The 17211-nt window shown below is 38.2% G+C and overlaps 1 protein-coding gene across 2 annotated transcripts in view; it reads right to left on the reverse strand.

The window, feature by feature from the left end:
- Positions 1 to 8380: 8380 nt before the first annotated feature.
- The window catches only part of LOC141437778 (uncharacterized), a 166531-nt gene continuing 157700 nt past the window's right edge, over positions 8381 to 17211 (reverse strand). For both annotated transcript variants that reach the window (XM_074101286.1, XM_074101285.1), the window contains one exon: positions 8381 to 9939. In XM_074101286.1, coding sequence (XP_073957387.1) covers positions 9727 to 9939 — 213 coding nt within the window. In that variant the 3' untranslated portion in view covers positions 8381 to 9726. The remainder of the gene's footprint in view (positions 9940 to 17211) is intronic.

A 17211-nucleotide genomic window follows, 5' to 3' on the forward strand; every position in this document is an offset into this window, starting at 1 on the left:
TGTGCCGTACATACCTCCTTATAAAAGGCGGTGTAAAACGCGGAAAAGCGGTACATCTGGCAACACCGTAGGAATGTTCGATATCGATTCAATTAATCGACTAATCGATACCATGAGCGCCCTTAATCGATTAATTAATATCGACACAGTTAAAATAATCGATTATCAATTCATCGATTATTTCGTCATCGATTACCATCCCTACTACCTTGCCCAAAGAAAAAGTCGTTAAACATACGGTAAAAAGTAGCTAGTTTCGCAAAATACTCTGTTATAAACTTATAACAAAAGTAAAGCCAAAAGTATGGGATACGTCTTATATTTCTTTCTCTTACATTATTATTTACGGAAAAATTTATTCAAAATCGATGTCATCTTGTGACTGTTTGTGTTTCTTGAAGGTTTTTTCAGGAATTACTTATGTAGGTAGCGCACGGAAGTACGTTTTTCATTAAAAATATTATTATTTTAGCTAGAAAGTGTGGCCAAAAAATTTGGACACTACCATTTTTTTAGCTATTTCGTAAATGTTGCTAGATCTATCTAAAATTTGCTAAAGTGGCAACACTTTACGCTACTACACTACTACTACTTCTACTACTACTACTATGCATATATCGGTCCAAGATCGGTCCTTGGTCCTTATGATCGGTCCAAACTAATATTAAGTTTATGGTCCAAACAGTGTTTTTTTTTCATTCACTCCAATTTCTTTTATTTGTAACTCTGCCACGACTGCTACTAAATGAGATTAAAAAAAACAGCTTCCAAGACCAAAATCATTCCTGCAAGCAGCCATCATGTTACTGCTGCTCGACGAGGCAACTTGGCGCTACTTTTTGGAGTCGCTGGAAATTCAAAATCACATTCAAATGGGGTCACTTGATCAGATTTATCGCTGCAAACGAGCGACGAGCAACTGCATGTGGCCGCATCTAATCGCTCAACGCTCGTTTCCAGTAGACATGGGTAATCTCAACTCCGCGAAGTGATCTGACTCACTAGATCCAGCTCCGGTGTCGGTACCGAATCCGCTTATTGAATCCGACTCCTTTATTGACTCCGGTTCTTTCGAGCGATTATTAATTTATCTATGGCAGATCCGCCCCGGCTCGGTTCGGTCGGTCGGTGTCGGTACGGTACTGCGGTGCCCCACCCGCTGACTGAACTGAAGTACAGAGAAAGATTCGTTCGTTAGTCCAAGTCCGAGTACCGAACCGAACCGACCAACCAAACATAGATAATAAGATCCAAGTCCAAGTTCCGATCCGCAGGGCTACTACGAACCGAACCGACCAACCAAACATAGATAATAAGATCCAAGTCCAAGATCCGATCCGCAGGGCTACTACGAAACTCCAAATCGAAGTTCGTGTCGTGCGGTCCCTCTGACACTTATACTATTTAATACGAGAGCGAGAGGGACGGTACGATACGAACTTCGAGTTTCGTAGTAGCCCTGCCGATCCGATCCGAGCCGAGCGAGAGCGAAAGCAGGCGGACGGAGCGAGTCAGTGTGAGTGAGCGTGACGGCGATCACGAGCGAGGCGAGCCGCTCGATCCAGTCGGAGTTAGTAACTCCGGAGTCAATAAGATTTGAAAGGAGTCATTAAGGGATTCGGATCCGCTTGAGGATCTGACTCTTTTGAATCTTCAGATCCGGATTTACCCACCTCTAGTTTCCAGCGTCAAATCTGGTCACGTGACATATAGCGATAAAGCTGAAAATGTTGAGCTTCATCGCTGGAAGAAATTAAACCTCTTTGGCAAAAACACTTATTCTTTTTTTCATTATCTCTAATTTCTTTTATTTGTACCACTGACACGACTGCTACTAAATGAGATTAGGAAAGAGCTTCCAAGACCAAGATCATTCCTACAAGCAGCTATCTTGACGCTGCTGCTTGACGCGGCGACTTGAGTGCTTTTTGAGTCGCGGGAAATTCAGAAATTCAAAATCACATTAATAATGGGGTCACGTGACCAGATTTATCGCTGCAAACGAGCGACTGCATGTGGCCGCACCTTAAATAATTTTATTGAATAAGTATTCCGTGCCTTGGAGGGGATTCAGAGGGATCTTTATAAGTATAATTTCCATACATGCCATGCCTATACAACAAGACAAATACAAAGAAAGTGTTGTTGTTGTTTCTTTAAAAAAATATGGCTCTGTCCATCGGAGGACAATTTTGCAAAGAAAGTGTAAATTAATCTATTTTCGTACGATGACATTGAAATGTTTCACCGTATAAAATATTAAATACTGAACGCAGCCAAATGAATACTTTCTTTTAGTGACATCCTGCGGCGAGTAGCAGAATTACATAACTTTTATATTTTATACGCAACTGGATTAAATTCCTTTTGAATTACTATGAGGGCTATCGCGTATGAATTCGCCGCTAGAGGCGCTAGTGTTTTTTTTTTTTTTTTTTTTATACGACTGGATGGCAAACGAGCAAGTGGGTCTCCTGATGGTAAGAGATCACCACCGCCCATAAACATCTACAAACCAGGGGAATTGCAGATGCGTTGCCAACCTAGAGGCCTAAGATGGGATACCTCAAGTGCCAGTAATTTCACCGGCTGTCTTACTCTCCACGCCGAAACACAACAGTGCAAGCACTGCTGCTTCACGGCAGGATTAGCGAGCAAGATGGTGGTAGCAATCCGGGCGGACCTTGCACAAGGTCCTACCACCTGCAGCGCAGCGCAGCGTAGTGTAGCGTGAGGTCTCCGAAATGTCAAATCTCATAGTTTTTGGGTGAGCTACGCGGGTTTATTTATAATTAGAATAATTTTGTGAATATTTTGCATTACCTGAAATTAATTATAGCCATTATGCATTACGGGGCAATGAATGTCTGTGTTTTGAGACAATTTTGTATTTCGGAAACTTTTGTCCTCCCTTTTTTCCGAACAAAACGGTCTTACGCAAAACTGGTTACTAATATTTTTATGGCTGGTTTTAAAGTTATTGGATACAAGGCGTAGAACCTACGTTAAATTACATTTAAATTTTACGTCTTACCAAAGAATAATCTGGACCACTCAGTAGGTACTGTAACTCGACAATACAATATTATTCTTTATTGCACAGCACAAACCATTCCAGTGATTTAACCCTTAAATTGGCACTGTGCATCACCGTGTACGTTAGTTAATAAAAAATCCTATCATCAATATATATATTTTTTGAAACTTTTATGACTAAAAACTACTAAATAATTTTATGATGAATGGTTGAAAAATATGTGACTTGGCAATAATTTCAAATTAACGTCAGTGTCAAAAATAAGTTCAACGCGGCGTCGCATTCTAGTACCTAGGGAAAGTTTTATTAAATTTTTTTAACTTTTTCTATGCAAGTTATGCTTATTATGTTTTGTGTTTTGTGAGAAAATGCTAAAGTATACGAACAATTGGTTCTTTTGTGTACATTCAGCATGATAACAACGATAATCACTGTTAAATTAGAACGTACACCACGGTTACCGTCGCCAAGTTTGTGAAGAAGTACTTACATTCAACTACGGTAACCACCATGTACGTTGCCAACTACAAGGTGAATTAATTCCGGTAACCACGGTGTACATTACCAAGTTCCCTGTACATTTTTTTGATTTCAAATGAACGATTTTACGTCCCCTTGTTTATTTTAAATCTTTTTAAACAGTATGCTTTTCTTTCTTTGTCTGCAGTGCTTAACATAAAGTCGACCGCATAAGATTTTAGCTTTAATTCCCGTAGAAAATACATGTTATAATTGTGGCTCTAATCCGGACGAGGAAATTAATCCGCACGCACTGCCACAATTCGATTCTGATGATAGCTCTGATGCACCTTCTCTAAACTCTTCTTTGGAACGTTTAAATTTGCTATACTGCTTATTGGATGAGCATGAGGTTGATAAATATATATGTAGGTATATCCAAAACCGATTGAATTCTGAAAGCATGCACGATGCTTCTTTCACCCATTAGAGAAAAAGTTCTGCCCTGGCCATCCACAGTTAATATGACTTTGCCCACATTAAACTCTATGCAATCCATAGCCACGCCATCTACACTTGAGCGCGTTTCGAACTCAACCAGAGCTCATCTTCAGAGCAACTCATATATGCCCCTTTGTTTCGCTTTTGGAAAAACGAAAACACGAAATTGCTTTCGACAGTTCTACACTATATTTGATTTAACTAAATGTAAACAAACTTCAGTTGCTAGATTTGTCACATTCAAGGATTTAAACATTTTACTTGTCTATCATTGTAATACTAACTAGACTAGTGTATTTCAATACAGATAGTATGTTTAGATAGTTTAATGGGGCAATTTCAATATTTAAAACACCAATTGATGGTGTTTTGTTTACATTTAGTTAAAATACCTAAACCAAATATACCAAAACCAAGTATAATGCTTTTTTTTTTATAATTTAGGTTTTTTTATATAAATAAAAGTTTACTGCCTGATTGGCAGCGGTAACCAGCGTGTACACACAATAATGTTACTTTGTTCTTATAGAATTGGCAACGTGCATGGTGATGTACATAGATTTTCTGAAAAACCAATAATGCTAGATTTTTTTTTTCATTTTTCTGTAGACCCTAAGACGGTATTAAATAAAGGTATGATACTGTATTTTTTACTCTTGCCAATTTAAGGGTTAACAAAAACACGAAAAGCGTGGCAGAGGAAAGGCAGTCTAATCGCTTAAAACAGATTTCTTCCAGATACTTAACCATTACTCGTACTATGAAAAAAGTAATAAATACGCAAGAAAAATAAGTAAAAAAAAAATACGTCGTACTATAATAAATTCAAGTGACTTGAATTAGTTTTTCTCGTGTTATTTATTCTTGGCAAAGTTCTTCGACAATCATCACATGTCAAAACAGCAGACAACCATACATATGGTTTGTGTAAAAAGCCCATTTACTTGTCTAGCCTATGATAGTGGTATATTTTCGATTAAAACTGGCACAAACAAACAACAACTTACTAATACTGTATCTAACTCAAGTGGACTAGGTAGTCCACCGTTGGTAGGTACAAAGTATGGTAAAAAATAATTTGTACTAGGTAGGTATGGCAGAACTTTTTTTTCCTTTGCCTATGTCTAATAGAGAACATATTTCAATGTCTTTGACAGAATACGCAGATTTCTAATCGTAGGTATAAAGAATACCAAATATAAAACTGTTTTTTCTGTTAATGTGCTATGACATATTATTATTATTATAAGATACAATTTACCCTATCAGGGTGTCATACACCTACAACCTAATTATTAAGCAAATGAACATGACATCAATGTATAAATAAACTTATTAAGTACCTACATATCTATTCACTAAAATGGCGACAAGTGATTTTCATTTGTTTATTAATGTAATCGAACGATAATAATCTTTGATTACTTAATTATAATAAACCGGATCAAAGGATTATATTAATAATGATCACGATGTTTTCGCGTTACGGAGTTCCGGTTACAGGCTGATGTTTATTTTTGTAAGTTGAAATCTTCCACTTTGATAAACATTTTCAGGGTGAAATCTGGTTTGACGCAAGGTCTTTAGTAGTTACACTATACAAAGTGATTCACCGGATTCTTTTTAACACCTCCCTGACCATGTGCCCCCAATGTGTCATGAAGTTTTTTTCAGGAGTCCGTGTTTCCACGACTGAGTTCACAGCTTCGAACTATCCCCAAAGTGGAAGCACACTTGGACGTGTGATTTTGTCAAATTATTTTTCACCTCAGCAGCTCACAGGCAGGTTTTGCTATGAAAAATCAGTGAGCAAAATTGCATTTTGCTCACTCCGTGAGACAAAGTAGCTTTTTAATTATTATTTTTTAATGCTGAGGACAGTGCTGGTCCACACACTGAATTCCAAATATTTGAACTTGACTTTGATCTGTCACTTTCACTTCAATATGAAAAAAGCGAGAGATAGGATAAAATCGATACTAAGTTCTGTAGGCCTAAAAAGAAACAAACAAATGTTCGGATACACATATAACTGCAAAATTACAAAACGTCTGTTATATTTATAGTGCATTACTAAAGGAATTTAGTATAGCATTTATTGTTCGAAGCTTGTACGGTGCTTTTCTCAAATATAAACTAAAAATAACAAAGATAATTTAGCAAACAAAACGAGCATAAATGAACGAGTATCCTGCTCAATTTTACTTTTTTCTAAGTTTTGTTTACTTTTTAATTAAGCAAGAAGCATTATACCAACCTAATAAAAATACTGTGTTGAGGTTTAGCATTAAAAATATGTCAATAATGAATTAATTATAATAAGGACATGTTGAAAAACAAAAACACGAGTGGAAATTTAAAAAACAGTGAATTATATGACAGTGAAATATTTCCGAATTATTACAAGCTGCTTTTTTTTTTTAAATAAAATCGTTTCATATACTGCCTATCTCTTTAAGTTGGATCAAATATTTGACAAATTGAACGAATTTGCGAGTTGCAAGTAATCTATTATCTTAATAAAATCATATTTAATTAAAGGTTTATTTTTATAAAAAAAATATACGTTTATTGTTCCACCCTTTTAATGACCCAAAGATGAGGTTTGTTACGAATATGAGATTTGTATCGTACCTGTCTACTTACCGGAGACTTTTGATCGTTGTCTGGTATCTTTAAAGATGTATTTGGCGACTGTATGAATCATTTTTGGGAAAAAGTTTTAAATATGATTAAGTACTATATTTTTTTTTTACAATCGGATCATATTTTAAAGATTTTAATATTTTTTGTCTTCTAAATATATACTTATGGTTTTATTTTAACCTTTAATGTAAATGTTCTCGCTGCTCAGGTGAAAAGTTGTATGTGTCACACGAGACCAAAGTTTTTTTGCATCTCGCGTGTTTGAATCCCTTGCTGATCTCAGGATTCTAACCTAGAATCACTCGCTGTCGCTCGTGATTCAATTGTAGAATCCTTCGCTTACTCGCGATTCAAAATCAACACTCGCACCAAAAAACGACTTTGCTCTCTTCTTGCACAAATAAATATTGTATGGACAGTGAACGTGATAAATGTATTAACCCACAATTAAGGCCACTGGTTACTAATACAAGCGGAAAAATGAAAAAAAAAAGTTTGGTGTGCAAGTTGAGTTACAAGAAGACTTTCTCCAGACAAAACAATTTTTACTTCGAATTTCAATGTTTTTCCACTTATATCGCATTAATTCAGTAGCCTTAAATTACAGAAAAAATAAATAACAGTACAGGATTTTTTTTACACCATGTATATCCCTTCCCACCGTCCCACTGCAGAGCGCCGATCTCTCAGAATAAGAATGCTTGGGCTGTAGCTGTAGCCCTAACGCAGGCCCATGTGCAGACTGGGAACTTCACACATTTAATTTCTTCGCTTGTGAATCCAGGATTTCTCGCGACGTTCTCCTTCATCGTAAAACTCATGGTGACTCCAGTGTAATTTCGCACGTAACTTCGAAAAAACTCACGAGGTGCGAGCTCGGGACCCTCTGCATAAGAGGCCATGGCCATAGGTCGTTTGACCACTACTTTATACATCAAATATTGTGAAGCAGGAGCTATTACCCGCTTTAGGCGAGGTAATACAGATCAGCGTTAACCATACTCCAAGTTAACTACTAACCCAAGGTTAACTGCCCAATTCTATGGACCTGTATCCTTAACCCAAGTTCAACAAGTAAAGTTTTAACCCTAGAATCTAGATCATGCCAGTGGCGCAAAATGAGGGTTTCTTGACAAACAAAATATCGCTAGATGGCGTTAGTGTTGCTGCTTTGCTCATTTAGTTATTCACCCAGTAACAATAATTATGACACAAACTAGATTTTGCCCACGGCTACGCCCGCGTGGAATTCGGTTATCGCGCGCTGTTCCCTCGGGAACTGTGCAGTTTTTAGCCTATGCCACTTTCTGGCCCATAATCTCTACGCCATAAATCAAGTCCATCCGTCGCTCCATTTCGACGTGAAAGACGGACAAACACACACTTTCGCATTTATAATATGGATGTCTTAGTTGTCAAAACGACCACACGACACTGGCGCCAACTGGACTGTCGCAGAAAACAATTCTTTGTACTTCTTTGTGTACCTATCTAAGAAAGAAACCACTCTTTTTCTTTAGTTAACCATTACGAGTAAATTTACCCAAAAATTCGCTAATCTTAAGTTTAAAAAAAAAAACCATGAATTATAGAATCAGCTAGCTTTTTAACCGTTTTTGCTTTTTGTTCGAAGATACTGCTAAAATGGCCTTCATTTTGCTGATAACGCGCAGACAAATGGCTCTCGTAGAGCCTTTGTTTGACTCAGGTAAAGGGTTTGTTTTCAAAAGAGACACATTCAAGTAGTTTTGCGTTTATTTATTGGGTATGAGGAACCTTCGTGGTCAACATAAGCTACAATGGACATTCTGTTTACAGTATATTTACAATTTCAGTATCATATAATATAATTCATATCTAGTACTAGAGTAATGCTTTTACGAGTAAATTACTGTATATTCACAATAATTATGAGGACCAATCATCTATACACATACATAGTAACGTTGTACAAAAATCTATGCTATCATTCCTGGTGCTGGGACGTACTTTCCTCGCTTTGGCTTCACTAACAACGAACCCTTTCTCGCTTCTCCTAGCATCGACGCCGCCTTACATTCTGTCACCAGCCACTTTGTTCGCTTGTTCCAACATCGAAGCGTTACATACAGCGTATATTTTAACTTAACACATTTAGATAAGTGTATGATGCGACGCGTCGGTCGCTAGATACAGAAGGCAGACTAAGGAATCGGCTAACATCACATTCATTTCACATTATATACACCATTCCGACTCTCAATTCTATTACAACTTGTACTATATACAAACAATTTAAAATATTAAAAAAATACAATTTTAAATCGCTATAATCTCTATTACTGATATAGGGTTGGAATTAAACAGTTTCGCGTGCGAAATTGACTACAGCCGGCGATCGCAATCTCGCGGCCGTCGGGCCAACGTGCCTGGCCTGTCCAACCCAAGCGCAGTGCTCGATGCCCACATGCACCGCACCGGCGCTGGACCACCTCGCGCGACATACAGACTATCGACAGATCATTGCTCTCGTCATACGACACTCCTACAATTTACAGTAACTCAGTAGGTAAAACTTGATAAATAACTTAAATTACAAAAAATGTAAAAAATAAATTAACACACAGTCCTTGTTCAATGCGTAAGATATTCAACTGTTTCATTAAATCTATTATAAACACACGTCTTACAGGTTATCTTAAATGGAATATATTATGTGGATAGCGATATCTAAACTTTAAACTGCATAAAAATATAGGTAGACGTTTTACATCGAAACTCTATCGTCGCCGAGACGCGTAGCGAAAGCATGGCAGTTAGCACGTGATTCTGCACTCTAACGATTAGTAACAGAAAATATATTTTCTACATTGTAAGCTTAAGGAGGCTCATGAAGCTCGGCGTCAGCGCCGGCGTCGTCTCGAACATATACAGACGGCGGTCGGCGCGGCCGCATGGCGCGGTGGGGCGGCGGCTGGGGCGGCCCACTCCTCGTTAACCTACGTAGTAACATAGCACAGCCATGGTGGCTCCCGGGCGGGCCGGGCTCGGGCGCCGGGCGGCGGGGCGCGGCGCGTGGGGGTATGGGCGGGCCGCGCCGGGGCCTACGACACGGGCGGCTGCGGGCCCTGCGGCGCTGGCGGCGGCTTGGCGCCCGCTGCGGGCAGCTGCGCCAGCGTGTCTTGGCTGGCGTGCGCCCGGAGGTACGTGTTTTCCACCTCGAGCTGGTTGATCCTCTCCATCAGTTCCGCGATGCGCTCCTTCAGCACTTCCACCTCCTCGCGCACCGCGAACATCAGGTGGCTCTTAACCAGATCCTGTAACAAACAAACAGTACTATATTACTATCATGATGCTACAATCCCAATAATGAATGTCAGTGATGGGCAGAGTACAGCCCGCGAAGGGTTTAATCCGGCCCGTAAACGTCGAAATAGTAACATGGCCCGCGATAATTATTATTTTAATCGTCCTACAGTATATAAAATAGAATGGTAAATCTGGCCCCCTCTACTTAAATATCTGTAACATTTTGGCTCTCCATGGAGAATGTTTACCCACCACTGATGTAAGTCTATGTCCCTATATGAAAATCGCGAAAGATCAGGTAACTACCTACATCATACAAAACTTCATAGAAATGTCGAGCAATGTTCAAGACCAAGTAAACAATGTACTTGTTTATTTTTAAAGATTTGGTATCTTGACACGGCAAGATAATGAAGCCGTACGGAACGATAAAACTGATAGCACGCTTTAAAGTACAACTTGAGACCACATACAGTACAACTTGAGAACAGTAAAACCAATCTATGAAGAAAAGCGTTTTGAAGAGACTCCCGTTAATTTGTTAATTTATTTGCAGGTTTTTTTAATCATTATGACTCATGTGGCTGGTAATTTTCATAAACTTTACAAATTTTTGCTTTATATTTAATTGAATAGAGGAATACTTCAATTATTTGTAGTAAGTAGGTATGTAGTAATAATTTCGTAGAATAATCAATGCAAATTATTTTGGAAGAAATAGAAAAGAAAGACAAGTGGCACAGACTCAGCTGTGTCGATTACAAAAAATGATTTTAACGCCTGACCGCCCGCAATCACGAAACTAACGCAAAGCGCTCAACGAAAAATGTGAAAAAAGTTATCACAGCATTCAAATTCTTTGCAACTGCGTAGAGAAAGAGACGTACTTGTGTATCTGGAACGACCACGTAGCAGGCGTCTTTTCGGCCCTTCTGTCTGATCTCGTAGAGACAGGCATCTCTGGGTTGTGAAACAACGTCGATCATGTTGAACGGTGAATTATTTCAGGGTCACTGAGTGCGAGTAAATGCAGTAACTGATAGCTGAACGCGAATGATTACTTCGGTTTCGGTTAAGAGAGGAAGTTGCGCGCGCGCGTCCTAACAGGCGACTGATGGTCTGAGCTCGCGCGCGCCCTATTTTAAAATGGCGGCGCACACGTCACCGCCACGCCACGCGAGCCGCCCGTGCGCCGGCTCGACAACACGCCTCCGATATCAACAGAAGCTTTTGTTTTCTCAATCACTAGGTATATTTTGTATGTTTTACAAGAAATAACCAACGTATAACAAAAAAAAACTACTACATAAAATTGGGAACGAATTTTGTACAGGCTTCTAGTAAACTAAGACATTAAGTGCTATCCAACAAGCGAAGACGACAATAAACAAAGGTATAAATAATGCCGGTGCGTGTCCTGCTGTCCCAAATGTAGCACGTAAAATTTTCCACACAAGTAGTTATTTCAAAAGCGGATTTCAGGCAATATTTTGATAAGCAAGGTGTAAGTGTAAATCATTAGCACTTCTAAAGTTATAACCATATCCGCACGCACCGGTATCTTCAATCGTTTATAAATATTAGTGCCCACTGCCCACGGTACACACTGGTAGTGCTAGGCACAATTAATATTAATTTATATAATTTCGCACTCAATAAAGAATACAAAACGTAAGCAGCAGTGGCCCAAAATAATGAAAGATGATGTCTGCTGTCAAAAACAAGTAGACTATAAAGCAATGAAGGGTCTTCATATTAATAGAGCAATGAAGCTTTGGGAATATTAACGAACAGAAGCATTGAATGACGTGATCCGGGGAGATTCCACTGAACCACAGCGCTGTCCATGTTCCACTAATAATGATCAACATAATAGACAGGAAGAATGCGGATAGTTCTGCCGCCTTTGATGAACGGAGTAAATTAATATTAAATTAAGTATAATATTGACTGTTACAAAGGACTAGGCATATAAATAATTCAATAGCATAGTTCAAGTTCGAGTGCATAAAGATTCCTGTGTGGAATAAAATATGTTTTCCCGCGTAAGACGAAATACAGACGTTTAATTTCGCATTATCCGCCTCTTCAGGTAAATCAGTCATTACGCCCACTGGGAAAAAGTGGAAAAAAACAGTTTTCAGCAAACAATCTTGATTCTCTGACGCGTTTGTGAGTCAAGGCTCGAACTATGATGAGGACCAACCGACTAAAAGTGGTCCGGTGTTATAATTAGAACAAGCTAAAAATAGCTGGGGTTTGATGAGATGCATTTAGCGAGCCCACTCGCGTGGGTGCCGCTGACTTCAATTAGAGGAATCGAGTGCTAAATTGCACCGGTCCACACCGGATCTCGTTCGGAGTGTTGACGATCGCGTCACCACAACCAACAGATTGCCAGAGCGCCAATGGACACATTGATAGAATTTGCAATATCGATTCCTTATTGGTAGCTACTGAAAAGAAACTGCTTCGAAAAGTAGCGAAAACAGGAAAAGGGTAATAAGGCGCAGATCGCTAAGCCAACGACGTAACAATGATAAAGTAAAATGATATATCACACGATAAAACAGTTTTATGCCAGTAGGTGAAATCTGATAACGATACAACACACGAAAAACATGTTTCGGTGTTACGTACGATAACATGTGTTAGGAGTATGAAAATACACAGCAGCATATGTTGTGATTATTTCAATAGAAATCGTAACCTGTCAACAGTGCAGTGAACTCGTCGTTTGCAAGTATTAAGAACGGTGTAGGCGATGATATAATTAGTACAAGGGCGTATGATAACACCTGCCTTATTGTTTTTAATGACAACCAGACAGAAGTAGTTTTCAATGGAACAGGACTACTCTTAGTGAGTTTTATCCAACACTTAACAAACGAAAAACCACAGTATCATTTCCTTAAAAGTATTACATATTTACTACTGGACGGGATGTAGAGTGTGAATGTGATTACCTATAATGAGCTCCTAATATTTCGATACATTTACCGTCATCATTATCACTGGTAGACAAGAATATTGGTAGGTTCTTAAAAGTACACGGTCTTCTTACATCCTGAACAGAATATGACTAATTCAACCGTGAAATCCGTTAAAGAAACTTCGGGTTCTTAATGAATGTGTTACATTTTTCTGGAGTTGATGCTGTTGATGTATCTGCCATTTATTGTTCTAAACCTTAATTGTAGTATGCAACGTTTTAAAGTGTGTAAATGTTAAATTAAGTAAAAATTCGTGACCTAACAACAAGTTTAAACATATCTGTGCAAGATGTACTAGAATTTGTTAAATCAAATAAACATTGAAGATTAAATGTGTTAATGAAGTCAATAAAGATTAGAGGCTAGAAAAACAAGAAATGCGGTTCATAGAAAAATAAAAACAAATATTTTAAGCTTTCTGTTATTGTTGGATTTATCACTAATACGGCATTAACCACAAATAACTTGATTAACGATACAAACACGCGATCCAAGGCAAAAAAAACAGGTTAAGTTGAATACGTAAACAGTTCAAAACAAAGTTGAACCGGCCGTAAGTTTTAATTATATTAATAAATGACATCATCTTTATTAAAGCAGTCAGCCGGTGCTTAAACGCGTGCGAGTGAGAAGCAAAACAAAGCCATTATTGGAATACGAATTAGGATGCCGCGATGAATTCGGTAGAGTCGATTGATGTTTTGTTATTGTAGGCTCAGTTTGTGCTGGCATATCAAGCAGCTGTGTAGGCTTTTCTATAGATATTGATTAGAAACAAATATGTTAATTGCCCATTATTTTTGAATAAATAACATATATGAACTCTCTAATGTGACAACTACAAATTTTTTTTTCTTTAGCTAAGCACGGTAACTTGGTAAGAAGCCACGCCGTTTTAATAATAAGAAACAACAACGCGGTGCCCGCCTGGCTGGCACCACACCACAGGTCGCACAAATATTTAAGTGCGTCTTTTTTGTAAGCCTTAGATAACTTTTGAAGGTTTTGAATAGATGACTGTAGCACGCCACATGTTTAACTTTCGAACTTAAGCTTTTTTGTTTTGTATGATCCACGATGCAAAATTGAAAAACAACTGGATGCAAATACAGAAGCCTATATTGATGATTCAGGTTTGATATCAAGCAAAACCGCTGTCCGAATACATGTTGTTCAAATAATGAGCGCATTGCTGAAATATGCGAGTATTTACAATAATTTAATAAATAGACATTTGCTCGCGCACTACAATTGCGCATCGGTCTAAAGTTTTCCTGCAAACATATGATCAAACAGTACTTTAAAAACAACGTGTGAAAAAATAAATTGTTACGCGAAAACCGCACACCTATATAAACTCCGTTAAATCTTTTGTGCGGTTGAAAAATGAATTCTATAAATATTCATGATATTCATAATTTGCATTTGGTTACAATTGCGAATTGAATTTGTTCCGTTTTGGGAATCTATGAATACCAAACCATTTTCGAAGCCCAGCTATGTAAAATTTATAAAGAAAACAAAATATGCTGAATCAGTACCGCTACGAGTAAACATATAAGGGGTTATCCATAAAGTACGACACACATTTAGGGGGAGGGGGGGGGTCAAGCGGTTTGTGACACAGGAACAATATAATTGCAAATTTCATAACTATACATGTGACAAGGGGTGGGGGGTCTTTAAAAGGGTCAAAACTAGTGTGACGTACTTTATGGATGGCCCCTAATTGTATTTTTTTAAACAATACCGTAACTTTATTGTTCAAAACAGCACCAGACAATCTTATCCGTTTCCTCATGTTTCTTTAATGATCCATTGCGTGAACTATTATCATGAAAACAATTTAAATGAAAAGGTAAACATGTATTGACGTTGCGCGTTATCTTGGAGATAGCGACCGTCAGACAAACAAGTTACAAACGCAGAGGTCATATGAACTGGTAATCTGGCATAGCGGGCTGACTCGCTGACCCCCTGATTATTGCGATGGTCTCACCTAGAATTTCTTCTCAACAATGACTAGTTCGCGGAGAAGACATGCAGATTATTGCAGATTATCAGAAATGTTACCAGCAAAGTAAGATTTTGTGTTTTTGTAGCATTTTTGCATACAATGTAAAGTAATGCGCACCGCTTTAAAACTCGTTTCCCAATTGGATATTACGATTCAAGACATAATTTATGCAATGACGTCAACTTAGCGTCCCATAAAAATTAAATATGATATTTACAATTAAACAAATATTGTTAAAAGCGATGTGATTTGGTTCAGACCACTGAAGGCTTAATCAAGTATTTAAATGTTAAATAATCATTAAGTAATTACGAATAACTTCGATATTCCCGGCGTCTCTACAATGTGTGGCTTCAAGTGGATAGGTACTGAATTGACTGATAAGTATACGGAAGACTGAGGTCGATACGATTTTGTGGCTGTTGTTTACTGAATTTAAACAGCGAAGCTGTTTATTATCAGGCCCCTGTTAGCGTTGGCGATTTGATGGATACGATAAAAATAATCTGTATTTGCGTGGTCACTGGGTAGTCTTCCATTTTTTTTTATCTTGTTTCAAGCGATAGAGTTTATCGACAAAAGATTTGAGAATTAAGTATGGAATATTTCGGAATATCTTAATATCTTGTTTTTAATCTAAAAAAGTTTAAGTCATTTATTGATGAACAGTCACCGACCTTCGGTCTGCGTCACGAAATGATATCGATCCAACATCTTAATATTATATTCGGTTTCTAGTCTTTAATTAATTTTATCTACACCCATATAGTAAATCCTCCATTATGCGTTCAAAAACCAGATTACAACCAGCATTACAACATTGGATTCTATTATGAACACGGCTGTATCGTATAATGGTAATTACGATACAGAAATCTGGATCGTAATGAGATTTCACACATCATTACAGCACCGGGGCGCGCCGCGCCGCGCGCACAAGCTGCAGCAGGTCGTCGCGCGCGCAGTGGGAGCAGCTCGTGGGGCAGACTACTACCTAGTTTTCGTTAATGCAGGTCATTCTCAATGGTTCTTAAGGACTCCTACTACGATACAGTTGCATAAATAACTATTAAAAACTAAAACAAAGTGCAGGATTAGATCGTGACGGCTTTAAGTCTCAATTCCAGGATAGGTCTCGATAGCACAAACGTGACAGTTTCATTACAGTGTTAGAGATTTGTTTTCCCAGAACTCCGCTGCATTTCGTGGCTTGAAATGGCTTCGTGCTGCGATTTTGATCTGGCGCGTGCCGTGCGCTCTCACAGTGACTCTTGGTTGCAACTAATTCGTTGCCTGTTCTCGATATCGGCTAGGCGACCGATTTACGACAGTCTCTGTGTATTAAAAGCTTTATCTCATCGTGGTCACATCAAATTCGGTTGGATTATCTGGACAGCACGTGTCTCCAGACCAGAGGCACATCGAGGGCAGCTTTCCTTCCGTGTCTATTCTTGTTCGGGTGAGCCCTGTCGGGTCACGCCTGACTCATGCAAATCAAGTACACAATGAAGAAATTAGCATGCTGTGGCGCGTCAAACAAATGAAATGTACCACACGTTACTTTTTATAAACAAAAGCCTACTTCCGACGCAGTTTCAGGCGTATACATTTTTACGCGTTAACCAATGCTAACGTTGGTAATCGAAGAAACGTAAAAAAAGTTCAAAGAGCGAAATTCAAAGCAGGCTTGGACATAATCAAACAAAATTTTGTTTGTACAGATGTGTGGAAGTGGGTCAGTGGTGTGAACTATGATTGCTCCGACGACGATTCGCCAGTAAACATAATTCGAGTGATGTAACACGAAAACTCTTTCGAAACGAATGAGTATCTCCGAATTTCAGACAGCGAAAATCGGTGTAGATTTAGTGCTTCAAGGCCATCTAATTTATTGTTGGCGAATTATAATTTACAGACTTGACGTTTTATTTATAAAGTGGATAGAAAACTATTTTAAATTGTTGTATATAATTAAGTGAAAAATTAATTTGAACTGCCAATTACAATAGAAATAAGTTAGAACAAAACGCAGGGCTTGACAAGATTCATTACGATAGGGATAAGTATATATTTTTACTGTCAGTCAGACCCAGAATCGTATTAGCAACGTGTTAGTGAGAAAAGTATTGCGCTGATAAGTACTGTTTGCGTACCTACACATTTTATAGTCTCATCTACCTGTTCGTATCTTATGAAATGATCACAAGTTTATTGTTATTGCACTCATCAGCTGATTGTAAAATAAATTATGATAGTTAGAAGTCATTAAT

Source organism: Choristoneura fumiferana, chromosome 18 (assembly GCF_025370935.1).
Source record: "Choristoneura fumiferana chromosome 18, NRCan_CFum_1, whole genome shotgun sequence".
In the NCBI taxonomy this organism is placed as follows: Eukaryota; Metazoa; Arthropoda; class Insecta; order Lepidoptera; family Tortricidae; genus Choristoneura; species Choristoneura fumiferana.